Genomic DNA, 27,276 nt, shown 5'->3' with positions numbered 1-27,276 from the left:
ACCATTTGTCATTCTGACATAAGCATTACAGAATTCTGCTGTCATCTCTTGAATGAATGAGTGAATGTATAAATACATGAATGAAAAAGCATTTACTAGCTATTTACTATGCACTAAATGGTAGATAAAAATACAAAGTTTGATTTTCCTTGCCCACAGGGAGCTTACATTCCAGCAAGATGAGATGACATATATGGTACACTTATAAAGAGGTGACCAAAGAAAGCAATGTTAGTCTAGGGAGTCACAGGTATGGTGAGCAGAATCAGAGGTAGTCAGTTGGTCTCAAGTGCCAGAACAAGAGGGATAAAGTAGAGAAGAGGAGAGGGAAGGAGGCCAAAGCAATGGTAGAGGTGATGGCAAGATGGCAGGAATGGTTTGCTGGATTGAAATTCACATGAATTTTATATAGATGCTCTAAATTGGAACCTGTTACAAAAAATTGGAAAATGAGGGGATGCCCTTCAATTGGGGAATGGCTGAACAAATTGTGGTATCTGTTGGTGATGGAATACTATTATGCTAAAAAGAATCATGAGCTGGAGGAATTCCATGGGTACTGGAACAACCTCCAGGAAGTGATGCAGAGCGAAAGGAGCAGAACCAGGAGAACATTGTACACAGAGACTAATACACTGTGGTACAATTGAATGTAATGGACTTCTCCATTAGTGGCAATGCAGTGACCCTGAACAACTTGGAGAAATCTATGAGAAAAACCACTATCCACATTCAGTGGAAACACTGTGGGAGTAAAAACACCGAAGAAAAAGAACTACTTGATCACATGGGTCAAAGGGATATGACGGGGATGTAGACTCTAAATGAACATCCTAGTGTAAACAACAACATGGAAATGGGTTCTGATCAAGGACACAAGTAATACCCAATGAAATTGGGCGTTGGCTACGTGAAGAGTGGCGTGTAGGGGAGGAAGGGAAATAATGTGATTATTTTAACCAAGGAATAATGTTATAAATTGACTAAATAAACTAATTCAAATGGGAAAAAAAATAAATTGGAGCCTGTTAGATGTAGTGGCCTAGGTAAGTTTTCAGTGTGTCACCAGTTAGTTCAGGATTTCCAAACTGATTAAAATTCCCTTAGGATTGGAATATGATTGAGATTCCTGAGATTGGTTGACAGACTCTTAGTGATTCATTTGGGAATAAATTCTGTAGTTGAAAGTTGATTCAGAAGATGATATCTGAGAATAGGATTTGGATTTCTGGACCACAGATTACTTAAAGTTTGGAAATAATTGGCTTGTGGAATTTATTAGTAAAGGCTGGTAAAATATGTATTTTCCCTGAAGTCTTAGAGATGTGATCAAGGAGGCTAAAAATAGGAGAGGAAGAAAACTGTTTACATATACCTGCCACATCAGCATAGCTGGTCAGCCAAAAAGAGAAGTAATTCACAGGAGACAAAATCCAAGAAAATATACAGTAATATGACCTTTTTGGCCCCAGCTGTCTGTACACAAGTGCACCTAGTAAAGGTATTAAAGTGAACTGAATATCTTACTACAAGGTATCAAAGGTAACCTGGTGGGTACTGCTGAGATTGTTAGGGTTATGAGTAAAATATAGCTGTAGAAAGAGTGGATTTATGGGAGGAAACAGAATAGAAAAATGGGGGCATTAGTATAGTATTGAATATTAAGAAGATTATATCTATGGGAGAAAAATATGTGAATCAAAGGGTGGTGGGATAGAAAAGATGGTGCAGGAAATCATTTGCATCTGGACCAGTGGAGGGAGAAACAAAAACAGCATTATTATTTAACTGTAGTTATAGATCTTCTTGACAAAAGAAGGAAATAGAAAGGAATAGAAAAACATATCAAACCTCGTATTGACTGTTGAGGTTTTGAGGCATTGAATTATCTGGGAAGATTTGCATTGAGTGCCTTTGCCTCTTTACCTCTTCTTAACTTATAAATGTGTCTTCTAAAAACTAATGTCATTCAATTAAAACTGTTGTCTCCCAGTCCAGAGGAACTTAGGAGAAAGAATGCTATCCACATCCAGAGAAAGAACTCTGGAACCAGAAATGCATTAGAAAAATATATGATTGACCATGTAGTGCGATAGGGATGTGATTAGGCTTTTGATGTTAAAGAACTGCTTTACTGCAAATATGAATGACATGGAAATAGGTTTTGAACAAGGATACATTTATAACCCAGTGGAACTGCTTGTCCAATTTGGGAGGGGGGAGGAGAAAAGGGGTGGGTGGGGTTGGGGTCATGAATCATATAACCATAAAAACAAATTCTAAATAATAAAAAGAAATCTTAAAAAAAAAAACCGGTTGTCTCCAAAGTTACCAATGAACTCTTAATTCTCAAAATGAATTACCTTTTCTCAATTCTTCTTGACTTCTCTCTAGCTTTTTTTTTTTAATTTTTAAACATTATTTTATTTGGTCCTTTCCATACATTATTCACTGGAAACAAAGATCATTTTCTTTTCCTCCCCTCCCCCCCACCTTTCCCTCTCCCATAGCCGACGCACGATTCCACTGGTTATCACATGTGTTCTTGACTCGAACCCATTTCCCTGTTGTTGGAATTTGCATTAGAGTGTTCATTTAGTCTCTCCTCAGTCTTATCCCCTCCAACCCTGTAGTCAAGCAGTTGCTTTTCATCTGTGTTTTTACTCCCACAGTTTATCCTCTGCTTGTGGGTAGTATTTTTTAGATCCCTGCAGATTGTTCAGGGACATTGCATTGATACTAATGGAGAAGAAGTCCATCACCTTCGATTGTACCACAATGTATCAGTCTCTGTGTACAATGTTTTTTTGGTTCTGCTCCTTTCGCTCTGCATCACTTCCTGGAGGTTGTTCGAGTCTCCATGGAATTCCTCTACTTTATTATTCCTTTTAGCACAATAGTATTCCATCACCAACATATACCACAATTTATTCAGCTATTCCCCAATTGACGGGCATCCCCTCGTTTTCCAATTTTTGGCCACCACAAAGAGTGCAGCTATGAATATTCTTGTACATGTCTTTTTCCTTATTATCTCTTTGGGGTACAAACCCAGCAGTGCTATAGCTGGATCAAAGGGCAGACATTCTTTTATCACCCTTTGGGCATAGTTCCAAATTGCACTCCAGAATGGTTGGATCAATTCACAACTCCACCAGGAATGAATTAATGTCCCCACTTTGCCACATTCCCTCCAGCATTCATTACTTTCCATAGCTGTCATGTTAGCCAATCTGCTAGGTGTGAGGTGATACCTCAGAGTTGTTTTGATTTGCATCTCTCTGATTATAAGAGATGTAGAGCACTTTTTCATGTGCTTATTAATAGTTTTGATTTCTTTGGCTGCGAACTGCCTGTTCATGTCCCTTTACCATTTGTCATTTGGAGAATGGCTTGATTTTTTGTACAATTGATTTAGTTCTTTATAAATTTGAGTAATTAAACCTTTGTCAGAGGTTTTTATGAAGATTGTTTCCCAATTTGTTGCTACCCTTCTGATTTTGGTTACATTGGTTTTGTTTGTACAAAAACTTTTTAATTTGATGTAATCCAGATTATTTATTTTGCATTTTGTAACTCTTTCTAATTCTTGCTTGGTTTTGAAGTCTTTCCCTTCCCAAAGGTCTGACATGTATACTATTCTGTGTTCGCCTAATTTTCTTATAGTTTCCTTCTTTATGTTCAAGTCATTCACCCATTTTGAATTTATCTTGGTGTAGGGTGAGGTGTTGATTTAAACCTAATCTTTCCCACACTGTCCTCCAATTTTCCAAGCAGTTTTTATGAAATACTGGATTTTTGTCCCAAAAGCTGGGATTTTGGGGTTTGTCATATACTGTCTTGCTGAGGTCGCTTGCCCCCAGTCTATTCCACTGATCCTCCTTTCTGTCTCTTAGCCAGTACCAAATTGTTTTGATGACCGCTGCTTTATAATATAGTCTGAGATCTGGGACTGCAAGACCCCCTTCCTTTGTATTTTTTTTCATTATTTCCCTGGATATCCTTGATCTTTTGTTCTTCCAAATGAACTTTGTTATGGTTTTTTCTAAGTCAGTAAAAAAAAAATTTTTGGGAGTTCCATGGGTATGGCACTAAATAGGTAGATGAGTTTGGGTAGGATGGTTATTTTTATTATATTGACTCGTCCTACCCATGAGCAGTTAATGTTCTTCCAATTGTTCAAGTCTAGTTTTAGTTGTGTGGAAAGTGTTTTGTAGTTGTGTTCATATAGATCCTGTGTTTTTCTTGGGAGATAGATTCCTAAGTATTTTATTTTGTCTAAGGTAATTTTGAATAGAATTTCTCTTTCTAGTTCTTGCTGCTGAGCTGTGTTGGAATTATATAGAAATGCTGATGACTTATGTGGGTTTATTTTGTATCCTGCAACTTTGCTAAAGTTGTTGATTATTTCGATTAGCTTTTTGGTTGAATCTCTAGGATTCTTTAAGTAGACCATCATGTCATCTGCAAAGAGCGATAATTTGGTGTCCTCCTTGCCTATTTTAATGCCTTCAATTTCTTTTTCTTCTCTGATTGCTACTGCTAGTGTTTCTAATACAATGTCAAATAATAGAGGTGATAATGGGCATCCTTGTTTCACTCCTGATCTTAATGGGAATGGATTTAGTTTATCCCCATTGCAGATGATATTATTTGATGGTTTTAGATATATGCTGTTTATTATTTTTAGGAATGACCCTTCTATTCCTATGCTTTCTAGTGTTTTTAGTAGGAATGGGTGTTGTATTTTATCAAAGGCTTTTTCTGCATCTATTGAGATAATCATGTGGTTCTTATTGGTTTGCTTGTTGATGTGGCCAATTATGTGGATAGTTTTCCTAATGTTGAACTAGCCCTGCATCCCTGGTATAATTGCTACTTGATCATGGTGGATGACCCTTCTGATCACTTGCCTGGAGTCTTTTTGCTAGTATCCTATTTAAGATTTTTGCATCTATATTCATTAGGGAGATTGGTCTATAGTTTTCTTTCTCTGTTTTTGACCTGCCTGGCTTTGGAATTAGTACCATGTTTGTGTCATAAAACGAGTTTGGTAGAACTCCCTCTTTGCTTATTATGTCAAATAGTTTGTATAGTATAGTATTGGGATTAACTGTTCTCTGAATGTTTGATGGAATTCACTGGTGAATCCATCAGGCCCTGGGGATTTTTTCTTAGGAAGTTCTTTGATGGCCTGTTGGATTTCTTTTTCTGATATGGGATTATTTAAGAAAACTATTTCTTCTTCTGTTAGTCTAGGCAATTTATATTTTTGTAAATATTCATCCATATCACCTAGATTGGTATATTTATTGCCATATAGTTGGGCAAAGTAGTTTTTAATGATTGCCTTAATTTTCTCTTCATTGGAGGTGAGATTCCCCTTTTCATCCTTGATGCTGTTAATTTGCCTTTCTTCTTTCCTTTTTTAATTAGATTAACCAGTACTTTGTCTATTTTGTCTGTTTTTTCAAAGTACCAGCTTCTAGTCTTGTTTATTAGCTCAATAGTTCTATCACTTTCGATTTTATTAATTTCTCCCTTAATTTTTAGGATCTCTAGTATGGTTTTCTTCTGGGGGTTTTTAATTTGTTCGTACTCAAGTTTTTTTGATTTGCATTTCCAATTCCTTGATCTCTGTCCTCCCTAATTTGTTAATATATGCACTCAGGGATATGAATTTTCCTCTAAGTTCTGCCTTGGCTGCATCCCATAAGGTTTGAAAGGATGTTTCGCCGTTGTCATTTTCTTCAACGAAATTATTAATTTTTTCTATGATTTCTTTTCTAACTATCCTATTTTGGAGTATCATATTATTTAATTTCCAATTAATTTTTGATTTGGCTCTCCATGTACCCTTGCCGATCAATATTTTTATTGCCTTGTGATCTGAAAAGGCTGCAGTTATTATTTCTGCTTTTCTGCATTTGAGTGCCATTTTTCTATGACCTAGTGTATGATCTATTTTTGTGAATGTGCCATGTGGTGCTGAAAAGAAGGTGTATTCTTTTTTGTCCCTATTTATTTTTCTCCATATGTCTATTAACTCTAATTTTTCTAAGATTTCATTCACCTCTTTTACCTCTTTCTTGTTTATTTTTTGGTTTGATTTATCTAAATTTGATAGTGATTGGTTGAAGTCTCCCACTAATATGGTGTTACTCTCTATTTCCTCCTTCAATTCTCCTAGTTTCTCTATTAAAAATTTGGATGCTATACCATTTGGTGCATACATGTTGATTAGCGATATTTCCTCATTGTCTATACTCCCTTTTAACAGAATATATTTACCTTCCCTATCCCTTTTGGGGTGCTTTGGCTTTGTCAGATATTATGATTGCAACTCCTGCCTTCTTTCTATCAGTTGAGGCCCAAAAGGTCTTACTCCAACCTTTAATTCTAACCTTGTGAGTGTCAACCCGTCTCATATATGTTTCTTGAAGACAACATATGGTAGGGTTTTCGGTTCTAATCCAATCTGCTATTTGTCTACTTTTTATGGGTGAGTTCATCCCATTCACGTTCAAAGTTATGATTGTCATTTGTGGATTCGCTGGCATTTTGATATCTTCCCCTAGTTCTGACCTTTCTTCTTTAGCTTTCTCCTTTTGAACCAGTGATTTACTTTAGGTCAGTCCCCCTAGTCCCCTCCCTTGAGATGCTTCCCTTTCTAGCCCCTCCCTTTTTATTCTCCCTTCCCCTTCCCCCTCTCCTTCCCTCTCTTTTTATACTCCCTCCCACCTCCCCCTCTTTAATTTTCCTTTCTTTCTTGCCCTAATGGATAAGATAGAATTCAGGATCCCACTGGATCTAGATGTTCTACCCTCTCAGATTTGATTTCACTGAGAGTAAGGTTTAAGTAATTCCACTTCACTCTCTCGTCCTCTCCTTCTCATATGAGAGTTCTTCCCCTCCCCTTCCCATGTGTATCTTTATATCGGAAAGATTATTTTATTGAGTCCCCCCCTATTTCTTGAAGTTAATCTTAGTATTATCGACAGTCCCCCCCCTCCCTTTTCCTTTCTTTGCCCCCACTTTCCCCAAATCTTCTTAATGCCCCAATCTTTCCCTATGCATGTTTCTTCTAACTACTCTTATGATGCTACAATTTATGAGAGTTACACAAAACATTTTCCCCACATATTAATATATATAATTTGATGTAAATGTGGTCCTTATAGAAGAGAGTTTGACTCAAAGAAAAAGATAAGATTTATCTCTTTTTCCCTTTCTTTCATATTTACCTTTTCATGTTTCTCTTGCTTTTTGTGCTTGGATATTGAACTTTCCATAGAGCTCTTGTCTTTTCTTAGCAAATGCTTGGAAATCTTCTATTTTGTTGAATGCCCATACTTTCCCCTGAAAGTATATAGTCAGTTTTGCTGGGTAGTTGATTCTTGGTTGGAGACCCAGCTCTCTTGCCTTTCTAAATATTGTGTTCCATGCTTTGAGGTCTCTTAGTGTGTTAGCCGCTAAGTCGTGTGTGATCCTTATGGGAGCCCCCTTATATCTGAAGCTCCTCTTCTTGGCTTCTTGTAGGATTTTCTCCTTTTCTTGGAAGCTCTTGAATTTGGCAATTACATTCCTGGGGGTTGTCTTTTGGGGATTTAGTATAGAGGGTGTTCTATGAATCCTTTCTATTTCTATTTTGCCCCCTTGCTCCAGAACGTGTGGGCAACTTTCTTTTATAATCTCCTGTAGAATAATATCGAGTTTATTGTTTATCTCTGGTTTTTCTGGGAGACCGATAATTCGGAGGTTTTCTCTTCTCCCTCTGTTTTCGAGATCGGTGACCTTCTCAGTGAGATATTTTATGTTTTCTTCTAATTCATTAATTTTTTGGGTTTGCTTTATTGAATCTTGCTGTTTTATCATCTCGCTTTCTTCGAGTTCCTTGATTCTGGTCGTTAGGGACTGGTTTTGCTTTTCAGCTTTGTCTGCCCTTCTATTGGATGCTTCGAGTTCTTTTTCCAATTGAGCAGTCTTATCTGTCAGACTGCTGATCTCTTTCTCCCATTTTTCTTTCCAGGTTTCCATCTTTTGGATAAGTTCCAGTTTGAGATCTTCCAGAGCTTGTTGATAGTTTCCATTTTGGGAGGCATATTCTGATTTTTTTTTGGATTTCCTCCTCATTCTCCTCTTTTCCTTGGGTACTTCCACCATAAAAGTTTTCAATAGTCACTTTTTTCCCTTTATTCCTGGAGGCTTGATTTTGGGCCATGTGAGCCATCCCTTTGGTGGTTTTATTCCCCTTTCCTTTTTGGTCTGGGGTCTGGGTTATATGGGCGGTTTTTCTGTGAATTTAGGTTGCTTCAGACTAGTTCTTCCCAGCCTCCGAGGTTTCTTAGAGTGCTGGGTCCCTGATCACAGCCACACTGCCCAGGTGTTCAGCTCCTCTCAGATAATCAGCGCGTGGTCCGCTCCTGGTGTTTAGCTCTGAGGAGATGTTCTGCGCAGCTGCCCCAAGTACAGCTCCACTGACCCCCGTAATCAGCGTTGGGTTCTCCAGTGAAACCGCCCTGAGATGTTTTTTCCTGGCAGTCCCCAGATCCCAAGGACCCTGGAGTGCCCCCCCAACCCCCCAGACAGAGAAGTTCCTCACTCCTGGTGAGCACTCAGGTGGCTCACTCTGGTTTGGTGGGGGAGGTGGGGTGGGGGAAGGGCGGCTCAGTTCACTTTTCTGTGCAAGCTTTTTCTCCTTCTTATTATAGTGTGGAAATCTTCAAGCCCCATGTACCTTCGCCTCTGTGGAGTACTGGGGTATCCTTCTGTTCCTCCAAAGGTAATTTTTATGCTCCTTTGATGTAGTCTATTTCATTCGGTGCCAGGGGTGAGGAAGCGTGTGGCATCTAGATTGCAGTCATGATTACCCGGAAGTTTCTCTCTAGCTTTTGACACAGCTTATCACTCTTCTCTATACTTTTTTCCCCTAGGTTTTCATCACACTGCTTTTTCCTAGTTCTCTTTCTTTCTTTGACTATTGCATTTTAGTTTTCTTTACTGAATCCTCAGTTAGGGTTTCCCCCCACCTCCTATCTGTGATTGACCTCTAAAAATGGATTCTGGATCTTCCCACAACTTTCCTAAATATTATTTCACTTGTTGATCCCATCAGCTCTCATTTTTTTTTATCTTTATACTGATTACTCTCAGATCTTCTTATCCATACCTGACCTTTCTCTGTTTTTCCTCATCTTGCATTTCCAACAACTTATTGAACATCTTGAACAGGATGTCTGTCCCATAAACATCTTACATTCAAAACTGAACTCATCTTTTCCCTTAAACTTCCTCTCTTCCTAAATTTTATTTTATTATTAAGGTTCTACCTTCTTCCTTATCACATAAGCTTATGCCCATGGTGTCATTTTCAGTTCTTCACTCTTGCTCTTCTTCCATCCAATCATTTGTCCAGTCATGCTGTTTTTGCATTCGTAAGCACCACACCATACTGCCACCTTCATATACCATTTGCACTATTATGAGCAACATCCAAAATGTTTCTTTAGGCAGGGTTTTGCATCTCATTCTATAGCCAACCTTTTTTTTTCCCCAACTCTAGAACTGGAAAGAATCCTTTTTGATTTGTCAGAGATGGGAAACAAAAGGATAGTAGCAGATAAATTTTTGTTGTTGTTAAGAGGTATGTATGCCAGGGGATTAGTAATTGGTAGTGGGTTCGTTTCTCATTTAGTGGATTAATTCTGGATGAGAGAATGCATATTAAGATCTTTAAGTTAGCAAAACTCTTACATCTTTTGGCAGTGAAATCACAAGTGGCAGAATGGAACTATAGGAAGCTCTCATGAAGGAGAACAAAAGGAAGTTTAGCTTCAGTTAGACTGCTATAAGATTACTTCACCTGCTCCCTATCTCTCCTCCTCACCCCCAATGAATAAAGACTAATGAATAGTTGCAAAAAAATTTTATAGAACTAATTCTTTTCCACCTTGAAAATTTTATATCTTTGATATATCTTGCACATAAAGAAAAACATTAAAAAAATCAAAAGACAACTGAAATTGTTAGAGTAATATTAACACAAACATTAAAGATTAGTACTAAATGAGCAAAGTAGTGACGTCTAAAAATTTGTGAACAATATGAATAGCAGAATATTTTCTTGGCTGCCAAATCCTAGAATATTCAGTTTAATAAGGATTGTTGAAACCCCAAAGAAGTAAGTTTAAGACATATCACAGAATCCTTACATAGTAGGTAGGATAAAGTTGAAGAACTTGTTTCCTCTAAGAAATGAAACAAAAAGAAAATATATTTGTTTGTAGAATCATAGTATTATTAAAGGAAATAAAGATGTTAGAAATATCTTTCTCCTTTGAGTTTTAATTGAGAATGTTGTTCAGTCATTTCCCTCTCTTCATGATACCTTTTGGGATTTTCTTAGGAACGATCCTAGAGAGGTTTGCTGTTTCCTTCTCTAGCTCATTTTACAGATAAGGAAATTAAGTATCTGAGGCCAAATTTGAACTTAGGGAAAACAGATTTTCTTGACTCCAGGCCTTGCTCTCTAGTATACCACCTACCTGTCTACTGAGAGTAGGTGTTCTTAAAAAAATACTCTTTCATGACTGTCAGAAACTATTAAACTGTAGTTTACTGTCATGGCTACTAAATCTACCGTTCTTTGACCTTAGAAATTGACTGTGGAGCAGTTTTTATGGAACATATATTTGGTTTCAGATGAACTGCCACAGAATCATTGGGAATATCATTGTAATTAGTAGAATTGGTAGGGCAGTCATTTGGTTAGTAATGTAACTTTTTGATAGTACAGCACTTTATAGTAATACAGTTTGAATGCAACTTTCAGACAGAAAATAGAGGAAATTAAAGTGAGGATTAGTATTTTTCCATCATCTGAGAGCCACTATATTTAGTTTTGAAAGTGATGACCTCCTTTGGTATATAGCATGATAGTTTGGAAAATACACTGAATCAGGAAAACACCAAGACTTAAATCTCACTTTTGCTCTTTATTCACTGAGTTGTCTTATGGCATGCCACTGTTTTGGACCTTAGTTCCTTTATCTGTAAATTCGGCATATAATGCCTGTACTATTTACTTTAAAGACAAAATGCTTTTTCAACATTAAATCACTGTGTAAATGTATATTCATTTTGTTGTTTGGCATGCACCTTTGGAGGCATAAAAATTGTCAAATAATAATGATTCTAGTTTATTCTTAAATGTCCTCAATATTAGACTATGAAGTAGATTTATCCAAGTCCCAAAGATGAATGAATAAATGAAATTAAATTCCCATGGTATATCCAGGTGGATATTCTCTAAATGTAGAATCACAATGATCTGTCATCATTAAAGAATTGTTATGGGATAGTTTCCAAAGGTGATTCCAAGATATTTTTTCACACTGTATGAACACATATACACATGTATATACACATTGACACACATATGTTTGTATACATATCTGTCTAGCCTGAGGTTTGGGGCACAACTGGCCAAATTTTCTTTAATAGTCAAATGCAGTTTTTGTAAGAAAACCATGACAACTACTGTGAGCAGCTTCTTGGTGTGGCTTTTACTACATACATTAAAAGGGATAGATTTCCTGAGTCTTGAACTTAAATGACTGCTTTTTATTGGTCTCAGTGCCTGGACATTTAGATATTCTTTGCTAAGGAAACATTTATGCCAAGTAAGTTGTTCAAGAAAATTTTCATTTGCAGGCTTATTGTAACTTTTTGTACCTTATGTATATTTTTATCTCAATTAGATCATTGAAGTTGGACTTTGTGAAGTTTTTGAGTTGATCAAAGAGACACGGTTTTCTCATCCATCCCTGTGTCTTAGGAGTCTGCAAGCTCTGCTTAATGTGCTACAGGGTCAACAGCCAGAAGGCCTCCAGTCAGAACCACCTGAGGTCCTTGGTAAGATCTCATACTTATTGATGAGTACTTTATTTAACCAAGCATACACAATAATCTGAAATTTTGATTAATATGAGATAAAGAGAAAATGTAAAGATCTTTTTTTGTCACTTGAGTGCTATTTAGGAACTATAATTTGAATATAAAAATATTTGATTATAGTGATAATGGTTGATAAAAATAACATAAATATCTACATATAATACAGAAAACTTGTCTTGGTCATTACTATTTAAACTTTTCTTAGCAAATATTTTTTTAAGCCGAAACTATTAACAATAATAAAATGGGATTAATGTAAAATTTCATTTCATCTCCCTGACTTTGGCTAGCATTGGTCTGAAGATAGAGTAAGACAATTTTTAGAAACAGAAAGAAGACCAAAGGACAAGAATTATCCACAAATTAATGATGCAATATAGAAAGTGTTGAATTTTGAGTCAGAGGGCCTGGGTTCAGATTACATCTCTATCACTTATTTTTTTGTCAACTGTGGGAAAGTCTAAGAATCCCTACCTTCCTTCAAGGCCTTCTCTTTTCCAAGGTCCCCTTACTTGTACTAGCCCATCTCCCTTGCTGAAATCATTCTGTTGCATTTCTTTTCTACTTCCCCATGTGCAGGTTTTTCTCTCAAAGGAAAATAAGTTAATGGAGCTCAAGGACTACTTTGTGTTGGTTTTCTATCCCCAGCACCTAGAACATAATAGACATTTAGTTAATGCTGATAAGATGAATAAATGAATTAATCAGTAAATGAACATCATTCATGAGTTTTCTTTTCTGCAAAAATGAAAGGAAAAGACTAGATGACTTCTTAATTCTGTTCCAACAGCAACTAATATTTATGCTCCTATAATTTTATATGAGAGGTTCAGTCAGTAGACATTTCTGTAATCAAGGTTGAAACAGTTAAGTAGTCTTAAAGAATAGAAGCACAGACAGAAATAAAATGTTTGAATTGATGGTATTTCCTTGCTGTTGACATAGTCAGTAACTCATTACTTGTGAGACATGTAATACAAATATTACAGAGAAATATGAGGCCTTCAAAAAAAGTAGTTCACTTTGTTAATATGTTTAATAAAGTTAATTGCACTGAGTAATGTTTAACTTGTGTTGTAAATTCTGTTCACTCTTCTCACAGATTGTGGTCATATTTGACTCCTGTTTTTTCTCTTTCTACATTCATTCAATTACTCAAGTCAGACTGATAGTAAAATTTCACTTTGGACTATCCATTTCTCCCCCCCTTCAGCCATTGTAATCTACTACCTCATTTCAATAGTCTCTTCTTCTGGAGTTATTTCTCTTTACACCACTATAAAAGGGCAGCAGGGGACAGGGGATAGAATATAGGCTTTGGAGTCAAGAAGACCCAGATTTTAGGTCCTGCCACTAACTCTCCAAGCCTTAATGTTCTCATCTATAAAAATGTTATCAAAATAATTGTAGTACCTACTTCACAGGGATGCTTTGAAGATCAAATGAGATAACATATAAGGTATTTTGAAGATCTTAAATTACTGTATACATCTCATTTATTATTATTTTCTTCTTTATCCGCAGATCTGATCAGATTACTCTTATTTCTCCTAACCCCTTGAGTGACTCTACATTGCCCACCAAATAAAATTCTAAATTCCTTAAGGCATTCAAGCCCTTCTTCAATGTGACTCCAGCCTTCTTCTGCAAACTTTTAATTTACATTAGTACTCTTTGTGAGTTCTACTTTCCAGCCAAATTGGACCACTTGGCATTCACTCTCCTCTGACTGTTTTTCTTTGACTTGCTTTATTCCATATACTTTCCTAACTATATTAATTTTAAATTCTGTGTATCTTTAACATGCTTGTTGAAATACATCATTTTGAATCAAGGCTTCCCAGATTTCTGTTATAACTCTTACTTTAGACCTCAAGGAAGAAATGATCTTTCCTTCTTTGGAACTTTCATAGTATTTTGTACCTTTCTTTTGCATGTAGTATCTCTTTTATTGTTTTAGGGACAGGGTTTCAAGCTGAAGGAGGACTAGGCTCTCAGTTCTCATGTCTAATTCAAAATCTAACATGGTATTTTATGTATATTGGGCTCTAGATGATTTAATGAAATATGTATTTTATTACCTATTCATTTTGTCATGTGTTGTATGTGTATACACACACATATGTAAAAACTTTTTTAAAAGGAATTTTTTTGTTATTAAGAAGACTTGAAAGGATTGAAAAGTATTATTTTAAGAACATGCTTAAAAGGATATTGCCTGCCAAGTGATGTTAGATTATAGTTTTAGGAAAGAAGAGAAATTACAAAACCCTTGTTTTTCATTAATAAGTTGCTTTCTTACCTTCTCATTTCTCACAGAGATAGGTTCAACAGTAACACATTTTCCAAGTCACTCAGTCTTTCAGTGCTTTATAGGCAACTTGGTAATAATAAAGCTTGTAGAGCTGTTCTGTTTTGATAGTGAAATCACAGGTTAGGATCAAGAAAAAAACAATCTCACACTGTATTAGTAGATTTTATTAATTTTTCTTTTAAGTTTTCAGACTCCTAATCACTGTTTTCTCTTGGATATGTTTTCACACATCCCTGGGTTGTTCAGAATTGTTATTATGTTTTACAGAAATCCTTGTCCTAATACCAGTTCCCTCTTTTTTTGGTAATTTTATTATACTTTTTCATTAGTAGGTGGCCATAATGTTTTATGATTAGTATTTCAGACTTGGAATACTCCCTCCCTCAACTCCCCTTCCCAGAGCTTTTGTTTATGTACATTATAACTATCAATACTTGTTAGAAATTAAAATGTCTGGATATTATTATGAAGATGGTTTTAACCTCATGGACAAACTCTCTGAAAGAGGCTTAGGTATCCCCAGAGGTTCATGGACCACACTTTAAGAACTACTTTTCTGAGTAAACAAATGATACAGTAACTGATTAAGAAGGCTTCCCACCTTCAAGAATCACAAGGGAGACTTGGCTGTAGCCTTTGTGGTTTATTTTCCAGTTGTTTTTAGGGAGCCCCTGTTGCCTTCAGACCCAGCATCCTTTCTGGTACTACCTTTCTCTATTCAGAATTTGTATCGGCATTAGCAGTAGAAGATACTTTTATAGATACAAGATTTTATTAACAAAGAATAAAAAAAAAAATAAACAGGGTGAAGTTGAGCAAAACTGACCAGAAGATCAGGTCTTGACAGAACATGCACTATTTCTTACTCATAGATACCCCCAGCCTCTATGGGCACTAAATTCTTGGAACATCATTAACAAGTAGGATATATATATATGTCTACTTAAGGGTCATCAGAATATTGAGAGAAGTTTAAACTATGTTATGTAACTCAAAGATATTCTTTTGGAGAAAAAACAAACAAGCCAGCAATGGTAGAGTGAGCGGCATGGTCAGTATCTTTGGCTATTTGACAGTCTCTTGTGTTTTAAATCAAAGTTATATATTTGGTTCATTGTAAGAAAAAATTCCTAACAGAGAGAATCCAAGAGACATTGTTCTCTTGAGAAGTGGATAATTCTTTTTTATTGGAGATCTTCGTGTATAACCTGGATGTTTCAAGTAGAGTTTCGTTTTTATTTTTGTTTGCTTTTTTCCTTAGGGGCAAGGAACATATAGAGTGAATTTATTTTTAGATGAAGGTTTGATAAAGTCACATCAACACTTAAATTTGAAGGTCCTTTAAACTGGAGATCTTGGACGAATTACTTAATCTCTAGGTTTCAGTTTACTTAACCTATAGTTTCTTAATCTGAAGATAATAATTCTTGCCTTGTCTCATAGGACTATTTTGGATAGAAAAGTACCATGGGGAAAGTATGCTTAAAATATTTTTAAAATAATAATGCAAATAATAGGTGGGATATTAATAATAAAAAGAAACCTATGTAGGAAAATCTTATTACATTCAATAAATTGTTTGTGCTCATTTATATTAGCATCATGCTGATAATATAACTTTTATTTTACTAAAGACTTACAAACAAGTATATACAAATTTATAACCCCACATTAAAAAATGTCAACTTTATAAAAGAAACCATTAATTTAGAATGAAATCTGTGCTTATTTCTGGAATGATTAGTTCTTTCTTAAATGAATTGACAACTGTTTTAAGTTACTTTTTTAGGCAAATTTCTTAGGTTTGATAAATTTTATTTCACTTATATTAAAACAAGAGAGCTAAACCAAGATGGTTTTTAATGTCCCTTCTAGTTCTGTGCAAATTGACTTGAGAAAAAGAGTAAAAGGGGAAGAAATTGTGTTAGTATATGTAAAATGCATTTTACCTGTGCTAATTTAATGGAGTTTTATTTTATCTGCAGAGTCTCTTTTCCAGCTCCTTTTGGAAATTACAGTTCGAAGTACTGGAATAAATGATAGTACAGGACAGTCCTTGACAGCACTTTCTTGTGCTTGTCTCTTTAGCCTGGTAGCTTCTTGGGGGGAAACAGGAAGAACACTTCAGGCTATATCTGCTATCCTCACCAACAATGGCAGCCATGCTTGCCAAACTATTCAGGTATTTCATATATATTTTTGCTTTGATATTTAAATACCCAACATGCTGTTATTAAACTGTCTTGACTATGCCATATCTTTGAAATCACCTAATGTAATTTTGTTTTCGTGTAGGTGCCAACAATTCTAAATTCCCTCCAAAGGAGTGTACAGGCTGTTTTGGTGGGCAAAATTCAAATTCAGGACTGGTTTAGCAATGGAATTAAGAAGGCAGCATTGATGCACAAGTGGCCTTTGAAAGAAATTTCTGTAGATGAAGATGACCAATGTCTACTTCAGAATGATGGTTTTTTTCTCTATTTGTTATGCAAGGATGGATTATACAAAATTGGCTCTGGATACAGTGGAACAGTGAGGGTAATATATTCTTTCTAGTTATAAAATTCACAGCATAAGATTCTTCATTCTTTTTGCGACTTGCTTGTCTTTTGGAACACCTTTTAATTTAATAGTACTGATGAATAATTCTTTTAAAAACCCTACTAATTAAAATTCAGTGCTGTTTTCCATTCTTTTATATTCTTATTCTATTCATTTGTTTTCAGCTCACTATAGTCATTATAATATTTCTAAGTTTTTAAATAATAATATATGAAACTGCCATTTTAACAATTGTCAGACTAACTTTTGTTATTTTACAGGGTCATATATACAATTCTACATCCCGCATCAAAAACAGAAAAGAAAAAAAGTGTTGGTTAGGGTATGCTCAGGTAGGAGACTGTCTAAAACAAGACAAACTTTTTTCTTAAATCTTAGAAGCATATTGTTCACATATATTAAAAATGAATAAAATACTTCTTTGGTTAAAGGAGTGTGACTTTTATTGGTTACAAATCACAACTCCTCACTCTCCTAGTTTAGGAAAGAGAGGGATGAATACTATATGTCTAATTGTGTTTTTTTTTTTTCAACTATGAAATTAAGAGGTTAAAGTGTAGCAAAATAGTCTCCTCAATATTTTCTTTGCTTTACAAGCATTTTTAGAGGGAAGAAAGTTTAATTTATCAGGGTAGGAAGAATAAACTCATTTTTATGTTGCTTATATAAGTAAAGATCATTTTAAAAGGTATATCACCTAAAAATAACTTGGACAAATCTATGAAAGTAGTGGGTCTCCATAACAAGCAATTTTGTGAATTAGATATTCTGAAATGTATTGAGAAAGAGAATTGTAGGAAGCCCTTATTACAGATTTCTTTAATTGTTTTTAATTGTATCTTCAGAAAAATTTTTGTTTCAAATATAGTAAAACCACACAGTGCATGCTTTTACATTTTAAAGTATAAAATATTTTGATTTCCCTAAGAACTCACTGTTTTTAAATCTCTTTTCCAATTAGCAATCAATCTAAATATCATTCATTGCAATTTTGCATACTCACTAGAATTATTTATAGAAATAACTTCCCAGAAGGAGTTATAATTTGAATTTGCCAAATTTGTGGTAAAAATCTCTTTTAAAATCTAAAATGGAATAGCCTTTGAAATTTTTCAACTAATTGAATAATTATTATTTACGATTGGCCAGTTGAGATACAAGGAATCCCAAAAGAAATTATATTCTACTAGGAAATCTTGATTATTATTTCTTCTAAATATATATTATATTTTCTAAAATATGCTTTTTATAAGGTATACTTTTTTTTATAAGATGTTAAATAAGTGATAAATGTAACCAGAACCATGATTTTATTCATTCTTTTGAATGATCATTTATAATTTGCTGAATTGTGTTTTTCTAAAATAGTTGTTAAATTCTAATGCTTATTTGTATGTTTACTCATTTTAAAATTAGCCAAGGTGGTCTTGGATATAATTTGTATATCTTTGCCACTAAAAGTAGCTATTCACTTATTGGCTCAAATGATTAAGTATAAGCTAAATAGTGTAGCATCTATCCTATTATTAAAAGGTATGTATTCTTTTGCATATATTTAAAGTTGTATATATGTATGTAGCTCATATTTGTGTATTTTAATCTTTAGAGAATATTATATGATTATATATAACTATAAAATAATGTACTTTAGAAATGAAAAATATTTCATAACACATAACATGTTTTATCATTAGGGTTATTTGTTATATAGAGATATGAATAATCACGGCATGACAGCCCTAAGAATAAATCCTGAAACATTGGAACAAGATGGTACCGTAACATTGCCAGGTATGTTATTTTGTTGTTGATTTAATATCTTAGCAAATGATTTATAAATTAGTGAGTTAAACAATTTGGTCTGTATGGATAAACAAAATATATATATTAAAATAGGTTCTAGGATATTTCATCCCAAATAATGATAGAGTTTGTAAATTTGACGTGTTTGAGATATATAAAAATATATATAATGCTGTATATAAGATATTACATTTTGATTAAAATTTACATTAAAATTATCCTTTCTCTTTCTAAAACTTAATGTATTTAAACTATTGAAATAAGGAAAGTTTAATACTTAAATTTATGTTCAATATTCTTACTAATAATGTAGTAATGATTGCCATGTAATGTTCGGCAAGTCGTCTGCCTTTATTTTTTTTTTAACAATAGTGATTTTATTGGAAAATCTTACTTGACACATGGGTATTTTGAATTTTTTTCCTTTTAAAAATGCTTCTGGAACCACAAATTAATGTTAAAGGTATGCAAGGCCTTAAAATTTTTTTACTTGGATTTTGGCCATGTTTTAAAAAGAAAACTTCTATCATGCTGACTTTCAGAGGCTTAATTAATTTTACCATAAATTTTAGCTATTGGTTATTTTACCATAAATATTAATTATTTGTACTGTATCTTTGTATGTAAAGTGAGTTATTTATATTTTGAATACACTGTGAGCCTCCTTTTCCCTACTTTGTTAACATTTTTCCCCCTATGACTACATGTAAAAGCAGTTCTGATTATTATGTAGTATTTTATATCTCAAAAGAATTTATATTGATTAGTTAATTTGAATGACATCTTGGAAAATTATATTTTCACTATAGTTCCATTTGTAGGTAACACAACTATGACTCAGTGCTGTTTCATATAATTAGGTTCCTTTCATTCCATTTTCTCTGACTATGCAGTTTTTTTTATCTCTAATCCTTTGGAATGATCTTGAATGATCAGGTTTCTTACCTGTTTGAAAGCTTCTGAGGGTTGTCATCATTTTACTGTCTGAAAATAAAAATGAAAAATCTAGTTATTAATTCTTCACTGTATTTCGTGTTATGGAAGATGAAGCTTTTAGGCCACAAGAGATGGCTTTAAATACCTGTATTTTATATGCATGTATAATATTTAGGAAGAAGATGGAAGAAAACTTATGGAGGGAAAGATCCCCATTCTTATGTTTCTTATGCACAGATAGAAGCTTCTAGAAACATTCTTGGAGAATAAATCCATCTTGTCTTATACCTTTTTAAGAAGGACAAAAGAAAAATTTGAAACCGTTGGAAAGAAGATTCAGCCTTTCAAACCTAAGAAGAAGCTACTATTTTCGTTTTTATGATCCTTTCCCTTCAACTCTTCTTAGATAGTGTCAGGTTTTATGGTGGGGAAAAGTGGGAAGTGGCACCAGAGAGGCCTGTAATCTATAGATTTCTAATCAAGGAATAGAAGAATTCACTGTTAGGATTACAGCTGGTAAACTATATGTTTAAAATGGATATTAATTAACTGAGTAATTTCTTGAGCTTCATGCAGCCACTTGTCTTGTAACCTATATTCTCTTGAAATGTTTTTGGCTTTTACAGATGGCCAGAAAATGCTACAATTAAAAGATTAGTTCCTCAACATTCTGTAGTGTTTTTGTTCTGGTTTTATTTTAGTGTGTAAAATTCTAACCATATTGACACTTTATTTTTTTTGTATCCAGGAACAACTTTAATATTATGTGTCCATATGTCCTTTTATTGTCCATGTCTGATGACGGGCTGCCTCAGACCATTGAGCTGCTTTTCCTGCGCCGCTCCATTCCTTATCCCTGCTTGTTTCTGAAATAATGAGTTTTTCTTCTTTGCTTTTTAGTTTAAAATCTTACTGCTTAGAGCTTGAGAAGCATCTTTCTTGTACTTCTTTGTATTCTGTACAGTGGAATAGGAACTCTTTCTTTCGATTTCTCCTCTCTTTGATTATCAAGTATCTTGGGCTTCCAGTGGGCCTTGTCTCCCAGTTTCTATTTCCAGTTTGTGATCACTGAAATTCTCTGTTTGGGTAAGGGTCTGCCTGTGTTTTGCATATTTGTAATAAGGAAGTATGCTAGCTCCTGGGCAAAAAAATGTATAGTAATCCAGCTTGTTTGGGATCCTTTACTGCATTCCCAGAAAGGAATTGTGTGTTTCTTTGATTCCGGTGTAGCTAGAAATGAAATATTCTTTTTTTACAGTGATTAATGGAGAGATAGCACAGTTGTCAGCAGTTATTTTTGAGAGAGTTTGTGTGTGTGTGTGTGTGTGTGTGTGTGTTCTTTATGCTTGCAAAAATTTGTTTTTCCAAAAGAATATTTTCTGTTTAGAAGCTAAATATGCTTGTGGTCTGTGTTATACCACAACAATCACTAATACAGATCCCATTGGTGCTTCTACAATACAGGTATCCCTTGTTATATAAACAGACTATATGTATATGTGTGGGTGTATATATATATATATATATATATATATACATGTATATATATACACACACTATATTTTTTTTTAAAACAGGGTTAAAACTCCAGTAATTCATATGTTAGGTAAGGATACTACTGATAATATATAATAGCCTAATAGCAGCTTTTTTCTAATAGCATATTATAAGTATTTAAATAAAAGTAAAAAACTGGGTCACATATGAATGAAAGGATCCTGGATAGAGCTAGAAAGTATAAGAAATGATTCAAAGATAATCTGATCTTTTGAGTATAGCCTGCTATATGTAGAGATTTGAAGTACTGCTGGATTTCAAAATGTGTGTATCTATAAAACAAGGGATATCTGTAATTGGATAATAATACATCCAAATTATAAAAAAAAGCTTTAAGTCCATCAGTATTTTCCAGTGGCACTAACCACAGTGGTGTCTGTGAAAGGATAGATTGTTGCCAACATCGCATGTGGTTGTATTGCAATGATTATAATAAAAATTATCGCTTGTTCATTGTGGTGCATGGATACTACTAGACTGTAGTTAATAATTAATTTTGGAGTTAGGTTGATACTTAAGATCCTTGAATATTAAGGACTGAAGAAATACTTCTAAAACAACAAAATTTTATAGGTAGAATTATTAACTGAATTATTTAGTTTGTCTTAATTTTTTTGAATTCTTTATTATAAATTTCAGTCTCCTTTGAGTTAAAATCCATACTTATTCTTTAGAGAACTCCCATTGTGACATCATCAGAGGAATAAGGTCCTTTCTGAAATATGTCTTTGTGTTGTAATATAATTATTTTTTCTTCCCTCTGTATAGATTGCCACACAGAAGGACAGAATATTTTATTCACTGATGGAGAATATATCAATCAGATTGCTGCTTCAAGAGATGTAAGTAATTTCACATAAATTAGTAGCATTTTTGTCAAGAAAAATGACTTGACAATGAGCTTCTAGATAAAAATATATGGACTGCACTTGAATTGGTAGTAAAAACCATGGTAAGAACAAGGTCAGTGGTTAATGTTTGATTATCAGTTATTTTTGCTTTATTTCAAAATTGCTTGTTATGTCTTCATCCTAATAAGCTATTTCAAAAATGGGGGCCATGGATTGTAAGGAGAAACCAATTGAAAGTATAAAAATGGAAGAATGTAAGCATAGTGCTGTTGTAAGAATTCAGTACTTGTCCTTAACATCATTTAGCAACATAGTCAGCTACTTAGATTATTTTAATATAACTTTTTTACATTTGCAGGAAATGAAGAGATACAGGATGACTTAAAGATGCTAATACTTTGTTAGATATATTTGAAAAAATTTAAATTCCTTTTAAAATGTATATTAGTGAGGCAGCTAGATGGCTCAGCAGATTGAGAACCAGACCTAGAGAAAAGGAGTCCTGGGTTCAAATGTGGCCTCAGACACTTCCTAGCTCTATGACGCTGGGAAAGTCACTTAACCCCCATTGGTTCTTTTACCATTCTTTTTTACAACTCTTCTGTTTTTGAACCAATGCACAGTATTGACACTAAGACAAGAGGTTAAGGTTTTTATTTTAAAAAAAAATTTTAAAAATTAAAAAAAAATAAGTAAAATATATTAAAAGTTTTGATACAGCTCTGTTAGACACAAAAAAGTTTTCAAATAAGAGGTAGTGCAGAATAGTGGGTTGAATGACAAACAGTCAAGAAAACTTAGTTTCAAGTCCGGCTTTTGATATATATTGATTTTGTGAGACTGGGCAAATCATGTAGAATCTATCTCTATGAAAGTAAGTTGCAAAGGATATATTATTTTTCATTGATAGAGGGAATGCCTTCACAGGAATTCTTTACATAGATTAAATCATAGGTCCAGAGTTTTTTGTTTGTTTGTTTTAAGGTTAATTGTATTAGTCAAACCTTTGTCTGATCAAATTTAGTTCCCTGAAAATTATATAATGAAACCCATTATTACATTTAGTGTTTTTTATTATAGAATAAATTTGGTGTGAGATGGTTATTTCTTAGATTCCATACAAGTGTGTTAATTATTGAATTATTAAAAGATAAGACATTATTATATGATTTGATAATATTGATAGTAATAAATGTGTTGTAGTGAAGTTCTGGTGCATTTGGGAGAAAAGTGAATGAAGGAAATGTCCTAAGTCTCCTTTTCTTCTCTTTCTGTATTATTTCACCATATGATCACATTAGCTTCAATGGTTTCAGTTATTATTCAACAATGTAATTCTCATATTTTATTGTCCATTCTTAGACTCTCTGCTGATCTTCATTCTCTCATCTCAAACTGACTATTACTAATTTTTATTAGAATTTCCCATAAACACCCTACTTTAACATGTCCAAAACTGAACTCAATATCTTTACCCCTAAACCCTCCCTTCTTCCTAAATTCCATATCTATGTTGAGAGTGCCATCATCCTCCCATTCACCCAGGTATGAAATGTAGAGGTCATTATCACTTTCTCTAATCTCCTATGTCCAATCAATTTTCATGTTCTGTCATTCTTTCAGCTCATCTATACACCCTCTTCTCTCCTCTCACATTACAACCATTTTTTTCTGGGTCTTCACTAGCTGTGGTGGTGGAAGAGCAAGGGACTGAAACACTCAACAGAAGCAGTCACCAGGTTGCATTCCTGGAAACATGGCTGTGGGTTTGGGCAGGAAGCAGGTAGGATTGGTTGCTTAGAGGGCACTGCCCTTCCTTGGGCTATTTGGCTTGTCTTCCCATCAGTGGAAGTAGGTGAGCAATTGGCATTGGTGGTGGCAACAAAGATGGGCCACACCAATTACTCCCCTTGTTGCTGTTACATGGCCTGATCTGGAAGAGGCGCTGGTGACCTGGGAATACTATTTTTTTCAAGGCTTCTGGCTTCTGGATCCCAGACTTTAGGATAGACTGTAGATAGTTTGTGGTTTGACTTACTTGGCACATACTGCCTCCTGTGTCTTCCTCTAAGGTTATATAGTAGGTAAGTAAAGTTACTAGTGATTAAGAATATATAGCTATGGTAGTTTACTAGAGGGCCTTGCTTATGGTAATATAGTGTTATTATCATTTCCTACCTTTACATTTGGATCATGAGATCATGGATTTAGAGCAAGAATGTACCTTATGTCAGGTAGACCAAGCATCCTTAAATTTGCTGAAAAGGAAATGAAACCCATTGAGATTAAGGGACTTGCTGAAGGCTAGGTAGACTGGTTAGGAACAAAGGCAGGATTTTAAACCAAACCCTCTTGACACAAAATCCAATGTAATTTCTGATCCATGGAACAAATTCCATGCTTCCCTATGGATTTAGCTTTTATAAAGTATTAAATCCTTTTCAGAAAGTGTCACCAGTTGGTTGTGTTGTTCAACTTTCATGGTCTTAGAGCAGTAGGTTTATTTACTTTGACATTTAGATGAGGTTCAGTACACACCATTTAATTTGAAGAGAAAAATTTAAGTATCATTTTTGTAAAGTTTATGATTGCTACTGAGTAAAGCTTTGAGGCAACACATCTACAAGTTCATACCTTTTTAATTAATCCTTATGCATTACAGAATATCAATGTATTTCATAATTGGCCCCAATTAGAATATTTATTTGTAACTTAACCCTGCTATTCCATTTTGTTATTTATTCTTTCCAGGTCTTGTGCATAGTTTTTGACTGACTTGGAGTTGTAAAATGAGGTCATTAGACTATCTCTAAGGTGCCTTTTAGCTCTGAATTTATGATATGTTGTTCTTTCAGTAACTAAAAATTAAAGAAAACAACAGAGAAAGTAAATTAGGTTCCGCTTTTAGTGCTAGAAGGAGTTTATATTTTACCATTGAGAAAATAAGACCAAGTGCAAATATATAACATCCTGAGGATTCAAGTCTGGGTCTTTTTTGACTCTCAAGCTAACTCACTTACTATTATAATAAAGGGATAAGGAGGAAAAGACATCAGAAATAAAGGGATTCAATGAGGGAGAAAGTGAGGAAGGAAAGGAAGAAAATCAAATAAGAGATCCTCAGGATCACAGAAGAAATAGACAAAGAGAAAGGGGCACTAACAGTTCTTGCCCATTCATGATACCAGTTTTCTACTTTCCTCTCTACCTCTGCTGCTCTGTTCTCACCTAATAGTAGACTACATGTTGTTCCTTCTGGGGTGCCACAATGATCCATAAATCATATGACATGTAGGCATGCTATTAATTTTAATAGGCATTGATCAAGGACATGGCTGCTCATATCATTTGGATAAAAAAGGGGTCACTAAGTCTTATCCTTTCAGTAAGTGGGACCCTGCCAGATCTGCCCTTTGGTCCTTAACATCTGTTCATTCCCTACATCCTTTGAATCTCCAACCCTTGTCATTGTACATGAAACTGTACCATAAAGATCACTGTTTTAATTTTTTTTCACCTAAAATTAAAAAAAAAAAAAAACCTCTTCCCTCTAGAAACCCTCTGCAACACCTCCTCCCCCACCCCATTGGAGGAAAAGTTAGACTTAGAGGGAGTGTGGAGAGATAAGGATCTTTGTAGCACCTGTTACATTCCAAGCAATGTTCTAAGCACTCTATAAATATTATTTCATGATCCTTACAACATCCCTTCAAGATAGGTAGTTATAATTTTCATTTTATGTTTGAGGGAACTAAAGCAGAAACAGGTTACATGAATTGCCCATAGTTGCACAGTAAGTGTCTGGGGTTAGATTTGAACTCAGATCTTCCTGACTATCCACTGTTGCACCAACTTCCTCCTGTGAAACTCAAAACTGAAATCCTTCAAGTTATGGCAGTACAATCTGGCAAAACTAATTCCCATAGTAGCCATGTTGGCAAATGTCTATCTCTTTGTTTAAAGGCCATCACCTCTCTGGAAATTTGTAAGTGTGCCATCTTTATTTTGGATTTATGGTTTATCAGTGCACTGATCAGATTTTTAAAGTTTTTCTCTGTAGTTATCAGTGTATAAATTCTTGTTTTGCTTACTTGATTCTCCATCAGTTCATAAAAGTCTTCCTAGTTTCCTCTGAAATTCCTCATTTCATCATTGTCGCAATAATCTTCTGTTCCATAACACAAGTTGTTAGCTATTTTCCAATAGGACACTCCCTTAGTTTCTAATTTCTTTGACACAAAGGTCTAGGAGTACAATATCGGTATAACCCTGTAAAAGGGTATGCACACTTTTGTAATGTTCTAGTCATTAGAGTTCCCAATTGCTTTCCAGAATGGCAGGACAAATTCATAGTTCTGACAAGTAGGGCACTAATGTGTCAGTTTTTCTATAAATCAGCCAACATTTTTTATCTTCTTCTGTTGTTTTTTCTAGCTTAATTGATATGAAGTAGCACCTGCAAGTTATTTTTAATGTGCATTTCCTTAATTATTAGCAATTCAGAGCATTTCTTGAATTGTTAATAATTTGGAATGTTTTTTCATAGGATTGTTGATAGCTCAGACTTCTTTTAAGAACTACCTTTTCCTATATGTTGGAGAATACTCCTAGTCTTATAATTTTTTTATTTAATCTTATGAATTTGAATCTATTATTTATGTCTTAGAAATGAGATTTTTTTAATCAGAAAAATTTGTTGCAGATATTTTTCCTATTCCTTTTCTATTTTTTGCTACATTAGATGTGTAAAATTCCTTTTAATTTTATATAATCAAATTTGTCCATTTTATTTTCTCTGATTCATGTTTGACCTATTCCCTTCTACCTATATTTGAAAGGTAATTTTTTCCTTGTTACTCTCATTTATTTATGATGTGACTTTTATATTTTTAGTCATTTATCATTTGGAGCTTATGAAGGCATTGGTCTAAATCTGACTTCTGCCAGAATGATGTTCAGCTTTTCTGGCAGTTGTTATCAAATAATGAGGCTTCCCTTTGTAACTGGGGTCAAATGCCTTACTGCTCTTTGTTATTTTATGTGTTAATGTATCTAATCTATTCCATTCAATGACCTTTATTTTTTTAACCTTTACCAAATCATTTTAATGATTACTACTTAATCATCTTTCCTTTCCATTTTTAAATTATTACCATTGCAATTCTTGATCTTTTGTTTTTTATGTGACTTCCATTATTATTATTATTATTATTATTATTTTCTGGCTATATCAAATATTCTTTTGGAAGTTTAATATAGTACTTCATCAGGTCTTTCCATATGCCCTATCTTACTTTT

At 34.1% G+C, this 27,276-nt stretch overlaps 1 protein-coding gene across 1 annotated transcript in view; it reads left to right on the top strand.

Annotated features, from left to right (window-relative positions):
* MYCBP2 (MYC binding protein 2) overlaps positions 1–27,276 on the top strand; it is a 382,851-nt gene that overhangs the window by 93,513 nt on the left and 262,062 nt on the right. Inside the window, 6 exon segments of the mRNA XM_016425002.2 lie at positions 11,760–11,913; positions 16,255–16,451; positions 16,565–16,807; positions 17,092–17,163; positions 18,526–18,622; positions 21,896–21,969. Of these exon segments, the coding sequence (XP_016280488.2) occupies positions 11,760–11,913; positions 16,255–16,451; positions 16,565–16,807; positions 17,092–17,163; positions 18,526–18,622; positions 21,896–21,969 (837 nt within the window).

This window comes from Monodelphis domestica, chromosome 8 (genome assembly GCF_027887165.1).
Source record: "Monodelphis domestica isolate mMonDom1 chromosome 8, mMonDom1.pri, whole genome shotgun sequence".
In the NCBI taxonomy this organism is placed as follows: domain Eukaryota; kingdom Metazoa; phylum Chordata; class Mammalia; order Didelphimorphia; family Didelphidae; genus Monodelphis; species Monodelphis domestica.
The sequence above is the reverse complement of the archived record's forward strand: the minus strand, read 5'-3'. Positions and strand labels throughout refer to the sequence as shown.